The sequence below is a fragment of the Sorex fumeus genome, unplaced genomic scaffold (genome assembly GCF_029834395.1).
Source record: "Sorex fumeus unplaced genomic scaffold, SorFum_2.1 ptg000035l, whole genome shotgun sequence".
Lineage (NCBI taxonomy): Eukaryota > Metazoa > Chordata > Mammalia > Eulipotyphla > Soricidae > Sorex > Sorex fumeus.
This window is the reverse complement of record NW_026606092.1, coordinates 21,865,001-21,876,216: the sequence shown is the minus strand read 5'-3', so window position 1 is coordinate 21,876,216 and position 11,216 is coordinate 21,865,001. Positions and strand designations below refer to the sequence as shown.

The 11,216-nt window shown below is 33.7% G+C and overlaps 1 protein-coding gene across 5 annotated transcripts in view; it reads right to left on the bottom strand.

Moving 5' to 3' along the window:
* Positions 1–1,069: 1,069 nt before the first annotated feature.
* Positions 1,070–11,216, bottom strand: part of GTDC1 (glycosyltransferase like domain containing 1) — a 421,396-nt gene continuing 411,249 nt past the window's right edge. For 3 of the 5 annotated variants that reach the window (XM_056117624.1, XM_056117628.1, XM_056117625.1), the window contains 3 exons: positions 7,902–7,972; positions 7,107–7,198; positions 1,070–2,176 (listed from right to left, as the gene is read on the bottom strand). In XM_056117624.1, coding sequence (XP_055973599.1) covers positions 2,093–2,176; positions 7,107–7,198; positions 7,902–7,972 — 247 coding nt within the window. In that variant the 3' untranslated portion in view covers positions 1,070–2,092. The remainder of the gene's footprint in view (positions 2,177–7,106; positions 7,199–7,901; positions 7,973–11,216) is intronic. The other 2 variants (XM_056117626.1, XM_056117627.1) reach the window with 1 other exon arrangement.

Below are 11,216 nucleotides of genomic sequence, written 5' to 3'. Positions count from 1 at the left end.
AAAATGAGAGCCCGTTATTTTCAGGATAGAAAAAACAGAGTGAAATAAGGGCTATTTCTTGGCTGTTGAGAGTATGTATTATTTTGAAAAAGCACATCTTATATCTTTTAAAATATGGCACTTTGATGATAGAAGTAAATATACTGTTGTAGCTGACCTTATTAGATGATTAAACTTGTCCAACAGAAGTATTTAAGAATCTCTGTTGTGGTGTGTGTGTGTGTGTGTGTGTGTGTGTGTGTGTGTGTGTGTGTGTGCGCGTGCGCGCACGCACGTGCACGCATACTTTTATTTTGGAAGTCACATTCTAAGAATCTATCTCCTCCAACTTTTTGTAATGCAGGTGAAGAAGCAATTTGTTCAGTGGCATCCGTGCAAAGTAGGACTGAAGCCAGGCCTGGAATGTCCCATCCCACATTATGGACTACATACTGGTTAAGGAGAGAACTCTCCCCATGACAGCACTGGATGTTTTGCTTTTCTCTCTTCCTGCTTTTAAATTCCCAGGTCTGATGGACTCTGAACTTCTTCTTTCTTTGATCTTCAGGACTTTGGGATCCCATGGGGTATGTCAGGACTACCTGACCTTGATCTATTTCCTGCTTATGAGTTTGCTACCTGTCCAAAGGGCCCCACTGAACTTCTGAACCATTGCCCACACTATTTGGGATACTTCCTAGATCGTTCATTCCCTTGCAAAGCCAGAGACCCAGGTTTGGCCTTTGGCAACCAAGCTTTTCTTCCTGGCTGCCCTTCACTCTACACTGTATAGAAGTTACTCATTTCAAAAGCTCAGAAAGTTACAATTTACCTGTCAGTAAACAGAAGATGGTTTATCAACAGACTTTACCTTAATGACTACAAATGTTTACCTCCTGCTTTCCAGAATGCAAAGAAAATCTTGGAAATGTCATAATATCTTACAAACATTTGCAAAACAGATCCTTGCTCATCTGAGGAGAAACAATTGTATTCCTTGTCTCTGACACAAGAAAAGTGTTCAGTAGAAAACATACAGATAGACGTACACACACGTCAATGAGATGTGTTAATTAAAAATCACGGTGGACACTTTATTAAAAATTTATTTTACAATCTAGCCATACAAAACATCTTTACATCAACAAATACAGCAGCTTGACTATTGGAATCATAATCTTTTATCTTGAAAAGATTACATGTGTAGCTGGATGCAAATATTTTCCAGGACTATTTACATTGAAATTACTGCTTTTGTTAGAAGTATTTTTATTTCTCTATTTTTATCCCCGGGAAAAATGAAAACAAGTATCTCAATGTTCATTTTATGGATCAGAGGGCCCCACTTTGTGTCTTTCCCATGTTTGTCCGAATTACAGCTGTTTATCTCACAACTTTCTTTGAGATAAATTAAATGCAAATGTAACAGTGAATCATGGGAATACCTGCCAGACCCCTTTTTAATACCTTCACTTAAAGCCCCCTGTGCCAGAGAGCCATTAATTTGCTAAAAGTGCTCAAGCAGCCCTTTGCCCACAAACAGTTCTGAGATGGCCGCCCAATTAGTCTGGTAGCATTCTGATTCTTCTTTCAGACCCTGTGGCCCTTTGAGGACACAAGAAGGCTCCGATGATAACCTGGCAACCTAGGTAGAAACGCAGCCAAGTGAGAGCTTTTGAAGCTGCAGTTTGGCTGCCATCGTGTCGGCGAAAAGAAAGAATTCAGGCACCATGTCATCCAGTACAAAGGATAAAAACGGATTCAACCGGAAATTCAATGTGGCACCACATATGGGATACATGAGTGCGGTTATACAACAGGCCACATATTTTTTTTTTTGAACAGTCTCCTCCATGTGATGCCGAGGACATGTGTAACCATCATAACGTCTCTAGGAATCTGTATTTAATTTGAGTTGGGGTGGTGGCAGGGATTGGAGATCTGAAGCCGCCACAGGTTTGTGGCAGATGGCTCTGTGTCAGCTATGACAAGCAGCCAGGCTCAGCTTCCTCTGCAGATTTTCTTTTCTCTCTGATCAGGTAAATATGGGCACACTCTGGAAAGTTCTACAGATTCTGCCTTAGGCTGCAAGTTTGTGACTTAGCCCCATCTGTCACAAATCTTCCCTAGGTTCTGCAGTAAGCAGAGACCTGAATTTACCATGTAGGGCTGCCCAAGAAAACGGAGTCATTTCACCCTGTAACGGAGAGAGAGGAGAGCAAAGAGGGATTAATGAGGATATGCATGGAAGACAAAAAGTATGCTGAAAATTCATATTGCAGATTTGCATAACTTACGTCAATTAGATTTCAAAAAGCCACCAACTAAGTGGTTCTCAAGTTTCATCACCCCAGGAAATCCCAGTTTCTGATTGGGTTACAGTGGGACTGTGTTTCTAACCAAAAGGAAAAAGCTCCTTTTTTTTTTTTTTCTGCAAATGGGTACATTTTGCTGTATACATATTTCATAGTGTATGTTATATGGGTAACAACTATTAGAGTTTTATCATCTAGCTTTTAAACTTTTATAAACAAAAGATACACAACATTCTTAATATATTTTTGCTATTTTTCAGTGGTGAAGGCACAAGAAGAATATCATTACTATTACATGGAATTTTAAAATTTCTTCAAGTTTAAAAATGGGTTTTTAATCATTATTGCATTACAGAAGTTCCTCAGGGGAAAATGTTACTGGGAATTGTGAAAAACTATTTTTTCCCCCAACTTAACAGATAAAGTCTCTAGAAGCTAAATAGTTCACCTAGAATCCACCTCCACAAAGGAAAAAAAAAAGAAAAAGTCAAATCTCTAACTGATTTTAATAATCCCAAAGGTACCTATTTTGTGGGAGATTTTTATGTAGACAAATCAAAGGCAACAAAGTCATATAAGGGTGTGTGTGTGTGTGTGTGTGAGAGAGAGAGAGAGAGAGAGAGAGAGAGAGAGAGGTGAGGGAGAGAGAGGAGAGGAAAGGCTGTGAAAGGTTGTACTGGTGCAGTTGAGAGATTTTAGAAGTTCTAAAAATGTCACAAGCTTTTAGGTTTTCACTTCTTAAGGAAAAACTAATGACTCTGGAAGAGTGTTAATACTACTGAGCAACACCTTATTCACATCTAGAGTATAAGCTCAAATTAAAAGAGGACTATAAAGTGACCAGTCTCTAGAAGGAAACTTAAAGTGGCTTGGCTGGGGCTCAGGCAGATATAGCCTGACATAATTAAGACAACCACAAATGGATTTTCTGGGCACTAAGTCTCAATTGTAAGCTTAATCATTGCTTGGAATCACTTTTAGAAAGAAATCTGAAAATTCTTCTGTCTTCCAAATAACAGTAGGTTCTAGAGTTTTCTGGGATGCTGAAGAACTTGAAGAGAAAAAGAAAATAAAAAGCAGCTTCTATGATTTGAAAAAAATCTTAAGAAACTACAGGATAGCAGTACATAGAATTCTGCTCAAGTGAAAATGTTACTGTTTGTCTGGGCAGATAGTATCTTCCTTCTACAAATGCTTCTTAATATTATTGTGCTATTTTCATACTAGTAACAGGGGTATGTTCATAATATTTTTTTCTAAAGCATTTAAACTATCATAATCCAAGTTTCTCTAATAGCATGGAACACTGTTAAATAAATAATTTAGAATTTTGCAGAAAGTACATGCACATAGTAAATATGAGGCAAAAAACACAACTACATGGTAGTGAACTTGTTTAGCCTGGAAAAGCAAGAACTACTGTTACTGCAAGAAGGTCATCTTTGACTAGTAACTTTCTGATTTCTTCTAGAACCTGCATTCAAGTTAGCATTGTGTTCAATGTTAGCTTTGGGGGTCATAAAAGATGTCCCTATTGTGGATGAAATGAGACCTATTTTATCGGTGTGACAAGCAGCCAACATAACTAACCTATTTTTAAAAGGAAACATCCTAAAACTACAAGAAAGCTGCAGTCAATGACGAAACCTAGACGCAAACTTTTTAAAGATACAGTTCTCTATCTATTTATAAAGTAAGATTTTTCTAGGCTTACTGAAATTATTAAGAAACATAATTTCAACATGTGTTGGATTTTTATAAAACTGTTAAGAAAAATCTGTGTTGTGTGTGTGTGTGTGTGTGTGTGTGTGTGTGTGTGTGACAGAGACACAGGCAGACAGACACATACATATATATATAAACAGAGTAATTCAAACATCTTAAGCCTGAAATAATTTCAGGTGATAAGTCATGGAGAGTTTTTTAGTAGTAGAAAGAGTCACTTTAAGAAAAAAAAAAGGATAAATTCTGTTTCTGTTTTTCAGTTAAAGCATTCTGTTTCAAATCCTGCTTCAAGTTGTAGCCCCCAAACTCTCACTCATATTGAAAGTATAATGTCTCATGTGAGAAGAAAGCCAAGTGTTAGTAGCCTTATTCTAGTCATTAAATTTCTAAGTGTGAATCCATATGAAAAAGCCTATCCTAAAGTGAACTCTATATGTTAAGCAGTTGAGATAATTTTAAAATGTAAACTTTTAAGAAAAAAAGAGTAAGGTGTAAAAATGTAAAAGGAGCAAATTAAAGAGTTCTGTGACATTCTATCCTTTTAGATCTTAGAAGCATATGTTTTATAAAAGCAAAACAGCACTGTCCAATGGAATAAAATTAAAATAAACCCTAACATTCACTTTACAGTACACATAAAAGACTTTAGATAGTTTTTTCTCTTTTCTTCTGATGTAATGATAGAGAAAATAACTGTCTCTTTTTTAGTGAAAGCAAATGCTACCTGAAAATGTATAATTATAAAATCTGGCAAAAATATTGTAACTTATTCTATCTTAAATACAAGCTTTAAAAGGCTTAAAAAAAGTTTGGCTCTAAATCTTAAAATAAAAAACTCAACTAAATCTATGCTATTTACTAGTTTGTTCAAACAGTTATATCATAAAGCTCTTGATTACTTTTAATTTTTGGACTACATATTAATGATTGATTATTAATTTTAGATATAGCAGTCAGATCTATAAACAAGGACAAATATAGAAGAGTATAATAAGTTTATAAGAAAAACACCCATAGTAGAAAATTCACAAAAGTAAATCAACATTTAAATTCTTTTAATTGCTCATGTAAGAAACACTAATTTATAAAGCTTTAAACTGGAGGATCCTAGAATGTACAGAATGAAAATATACAGAAAAAGTAGTAATATATAATATCCTTGTCATTTTTTAACCTGAATGAAGAACAATTTGATGTATTAATAACACATCCACTAAAGCTGACTTTTTTCTGAGTTTTTCCAGAAGTTGTTTGTATAGTAAATAATTACAGCCATGTTATGGGAGTAGCTGTATTTAAATATTTCAACTGGAGATATTTTCTTTTGTAACTAAGGCAACTTGTTGCTGCAACTTTTGAAATGGTTTAAAAATTGTAGCTTTAAATTAATAGGGATAATAAGACCCAAGCTTAAAGCAAAGTAAAAAAATCGAATAAATTTTGATGGAGAAAATAGAATTGTAATTTAGTATTCTCATCACAAATATTTTTTTTAAATACTGAGATAAGAGATATAACCCAACTTAAGACATTTGTTTTACAATATCTACAAATCAAATTTTAATGCTATCTACCTTAAACTTATGCAATGCCATTTCTCAACTATATCTCAATAAAACAGCAAAAAATTTTTTTTACCAAAAATTTACTGGGGGTTGGGAGAGTACCAGTCATTTGATAGTAAACTAACATAGAACAGTTTAGAGTTATAGAGAGACATCAGTTCCATTTGCGTTATTATTTATTATTGCATTTCTTCCACTTTTATAATCCGCTTATTTTGATAGTCTATCACATGGGAAAGTACTGGAGCACTATTTTACACAAACAGACCTTACAATTTTTTTTTTAAGGAAATTTGGAAGTAAACCTTGGAGGGCTCTTTTTTCTTGCGAAGCTTCCCATGTATAAGACACAATCGTATTGACTCAAGGAGTAATACTGACGCCTGGAACTGTTCAGTCAGCATTTTAAACTATTATGAGCTACCTTCTGAACCATTGCCAAGTTAATAGACAATGAAAGATAATGAGCTTGAAATTGGGTGTTAAATTGCATTTTTGGTTCTCTCCTTTTTTTTTTTTTTAAAGTTTAACTGTTTCCTGCAGAAACAAAGTCATGTTTTGATGTATCACTATGTAAATATCTATGTTAGGCCATGAAAATCAAAAGGAGAGAAACAAGGTCAGAGTACTACAACTCAAGTAGGAAGCTTACAACTTGTGCAGGAAGCTTACATATTCACATAGGAAAATTAAAATATGCTGAATTAGAAAACTGCTAGGTTGTAAACTAAACTGGATTTATATAAAGTGAAGATGTTACATTCAAGGAAAATAAAAAGGTATATTACTCATAGCTTAGAGCCACCTTGAGCAGTCATGAAGCTGATTTATCCTATTTCAATTAGACTTTTAGCAGGGCCTTGTTGTGTTGCTATTTCAACAATGTAAAAAATTTTTAAAATTTAAACTAGAAAAAAATGATCATGAATGAGGGAACTGACTGATTAGTCTATTTAAACTACATGCCTCTGCCATCCAGAGAGGAGACTGACAGTCTACCTCTAGACAAAGTCAGGATTTTTAAGTCATTTACTAAAATGTGATTTACAAATAAGGGAAACCATCTTTAAAGTAGTTAAAAAATGAATACCAAACTTCACTAATGTCATTCACCTAAGTTTTTGAGGCCTGAAGATTTCATTATGATGGGAAGAAAGGCTTATCTTCATTAGTATAATTGTAGAATCTTTCCTTTACTTCCTTTTAAACTAATGAGTAACGTTAATCCAGGTTCATTTTTATAAGCCTCTTGGGGCTAAATGTAAAGGACAGTCATCTTAGAAAACAATAAATTAAAAAAAAAAAGCATGTACCGTGCATTAAGTGCACGTATTTCATAAGACCTAGGTTAATACAACTGGCATCCAGTTTAATTAATCCTTGTTAGTGTAACAACTAATATCCCTCCCTAGCATGTTTCCTTTAAACATTAGTATGTTAATTAAATGTGCTTTTTTTTAAAGATTTTTCTTTGTACTTCAATATGGCATTTACACCATACAGATCTCTTTTCAATAACTACCTTATAGAGATGTTTTCTTACAATATTTGGTCTCTTGCAGAAATTCTGGAGCCTTTTTGAAAGCTGTTCAGGTGTAGAATACAGATATTCAGCTGCAGGAAAAACAGATACATTTTTAATGAAACAAAAACCTCAAAGCACACACTCTATATTAGTCACTTTACTAATTAAAAATGCATATTGCTCTGTGCCGCCTCGTGTTTTACATTATTTAAGCATGATTTTATAAGGTTACCTCAGCTCACAAGGATGTTTAATGCTAAATAAGACTGTGTAGTTGTGCTGTTTAGACATCTCCTTTGGGTGATTAAAATACATTATTCTAATGTAACACAATGCATATGTGATATATTTAGTGATGAGAATTTTTTCAAAGAACTGGTACTATAGCCGTGTGTACCCTGTACAACAGTTGCATATTATTAACTAGTCAATTGCTTAAATAATTTGGTGTGACTTTCTGTCCTCGATTTTTCTCTGTGTATATCATTAAAAAAAAATCTGTAAGCAATCGCAGTAACATTGGCCTGCTTATAAAAATCCATCATTATGGGATGTGTATGCTAACAATGAAGAATGCTATTTGAAAACTTGCTTTTTTGTTATCTTAAAAGAACAGATGGTAAATATACGCTTACTCTAATGTATTAAAACACATAAAAATTTCCTTAACACTAACATGTTGACTTGCCAAATAAACAATTGCTCCTGCCGAAGTTTATTTTCAAACTTTCTAATTTAGCACAAATCATATATTAAAGTCCAACAAAGACGAAAGTACATTAGAGTAGCTACCTGGAAATATTTCAGGATAAACCAAATCTTTGGGACAGAGTGGATAACAACCACAGTACACAGCTTCCAACCTAAAGAAATTTTAGAAAGAAGATTAAAATACAGTAAAAGACATTACTATCATAGCCAGAAAGTGGTTTTGTTTGCCTTAAGTTAACAGTATGAGCCCAGAGTTAGCAGGGACAAAAAATCATGGTTGGCAGTATAGTCCTAAAAGCCAAAGTTGCTCTTTTAAAAGATTTTATTGATCTTATATGAATTTCATAGAACAGAACCAACAGCATATGTTTTGTTCACTGAATTAATCAAAGCGCAGCTCTGCATTTTTTTGTTGTTTTTAAAATACTGTTTAACACATTTTATAATCAGCAGATAAACACATGTAACAACATGGTAAAGTATGGACAGCTTTTCTTAATAATGCTGCAAGCCCCAGAATGTTCATTTTTCAAAAATGTTTAAATAAAATAGCAAATACTTTAAGACTGGAGCTGTAGCAAAATGATCGAGGCACTTTGAAAAAGCATCGGGGAAAAATTCACAATCTGTTGTGATGGGACATTTTCATTTTAAGCTCTTGCTTCAAAATAATCTGTTATGATATAGAAGGTAAAACTATTCTCTCTTTTTAGTGAAAAAGTCTCAGGAAGAGTACCTTAGTGAACAGTTTGCTTTCTTGACTAAAAATTTAGCTTACATTCCATTTCAGCAAACAATACTTTTATTATTAAACTAAGAAACGAGAAAGTTTCACTTTGTGAGAGGTTTCCCCAAGGACAACCTATAGGATGTTTTTCTTCATGTCATAGTGGTAAGGGTTAAGCAGAGGGAAGGTATTGCATCTGGAAGGTCGTGTTAGTCCTGCATAATGGCTATTGATCTGACATATAATAAACCTTAAAGATACCACTGTAATTTCTTTTGGCTAGGATTTATGCGGTGAAATTCAAAACACTCTTTAAAATATGTTTATTTTATGAGAAACTTTGAATTGCATCCAAAATGTTGACCAAAGGCGGAATTTTATTTGGAACTGCAGATCTTTTTTCAACCTAAGAATAATTTGAAGTTATGTCAATGTTTACCTTGTTTATTTACAGTGACAAAGTACATGCGATTTAAGCTGTTTTTAAGTGGGCGATGTTTTCTCAATTTTATTATTTTAACTAAAATTAGTTTAAATGAAAAGTATTTGCTTTGAGCTACAAAGTTTAGAAAAACACTGAGTTGAAAGTTTTCATGAGAACTGATAGAAGTTAAGAGATAAGACAGTGGAGAAGCACAGGATCTAGTTACCAATTATTAGTCTCAAAATTCAAACTAATAGCTAATATTTTTCTTCTCTACATACATAGATTATGTATGGACATTCTTATCGTAAGCACAGCTATAAACTACACTGAGACTGCATTATAAAGCATTCACAAAAGTTTGGAGAACATAAACCAGTGGTATTCTTTATGAACCAAAAGAAAATATGCACTTTATCTGAAGACACTCGGTTTTAAAATGCTGTGCCAGTTGAAAAGCAAATACATATGAACATTCTCTTATAATTACATAAAATCAAAAGAGTGAAGTCACAGGCATTTCAGAAAGTGCACATGTTATCTGCTTTTTAATAATGGATTTGAATTAGAGTGTTCTGTTCCCCGAAAGAAAATTGCAGGCCAAGTTACATTTTGAGTCATTGTATGAACATGTATCATGCCATTTCCAAAGAAAAACCTCTGCTAATTAAAATACAGCAAGCTGGAAATGGAAACAGAAATTTGATTTAGGAAGGGAAAATATACAAACTTTGGATTTGAATTTTTATTTGTGTATTGTCTTATTTCTAATTCATCAAGAAAAAAGACAAAACTACCCACTGCCACTTGTGGTTGTATTTTTGGCTTGTTAAAATGCTAAAAACTTATTACAAGCATTATTTAAATTAGAATGGTGTTTTAAAATATATTAAATAGGGCATGATATCTTAAAGGAAATTTCTAAAATTCATGACAATAAGTTTCTGTATTTGTTATTTTAAGGAAATGATCATCTCATGACAATAATATGATTATTAATCATTTCAATGCTTATGCACTACCAGTTAAATAATAAATAGGGTTCCAATTGATCTATTGTTAAAATGACTAGCAAATGACCTTTTTATTCCAATTAACAAATCATCTGCTAAATCTATGAATCTTAATATTCAGATCTATTCACTTCAATTCATACAATTTATCTGCAAATAGTTGTTGGGCTTTTGATTCTAAATATAATTAGCTGATAATTTTGCTTGGCTGAATTACTTTTCTGGAGGGCCTGCAAAGGCTCTCAGTCGCATTATCTAGCAATAATGAATCTGATAGGTGAAATTTTTTACTGTAATGAGGATGAGACACAGTTGTGACACCTGAGTCTACTAATAACAGAAGACTGCTAATTATCGACAGCACTTTTTTGTGTGATGCAAGGAGAAAAAAAATCCCTCATTATTAAAAAATAAAAAGTTACAATTATAAGTGACACCGGAGGAGAGTAAATAAAATGGAGTGATTAAAACATTGCTGCTTTAAGGGTGTTTTTAATTAAGTGGAAATGCTAATGTTGTCATACTTAGCAGATGGGATTAAAATTAGTTATTGTAAGTAACTCATATTTTATGTTATGGTTTCCACAGCATGTCTACAAGATCTAAGAAAGTGATACATTCCATAAGACATTTTAAAAATGAAATTCTCATACTCTTTACAACTCATAATAATGAACATCATGAATAAACTATTGAAAAAAAATCCTGCCAAGGATTTTACCATAGTGACTTAACTAACAAGGAATGTAGCCATAATGTACTGGACTGTTACAATCTCACTGATGGTATGCCTTTTGCTTTGCTGATTGTTGCAGTCCCTATTTCATTCACACTCAACAAAAACAAAAGTTTGGTACTTGGGCATGTAGCCAGTATCAAATGTGGTGTCAAGAAGGTAGGGCCTGGATACAAGGAAAGATCATGACCACCCACTAAGGTGATGCTCTAAACTAAAACAGAGGATGCATCATGTAACTGCAGATAAAAACCTAATTGCACACTTTCTCCTACTTTATTTGTGTAAAATTTTCCATCTGCTACATCTAAAGATGTCTAAACTGTTAGTATCAAACCTGCATTCAGCTGCCAGCTGTGCACATTAAGGATTGCAAAACACTAAGTAAATGAGCCAGCGTGAAGCCGAGTGGTAGTGGTCCATCTGCCCAGGCCGGTGGGGAGGGACCCTGGTACCTGGGCCTTTTCAGAGTCTGTCTTTGCTTCAGTGGTTAAGA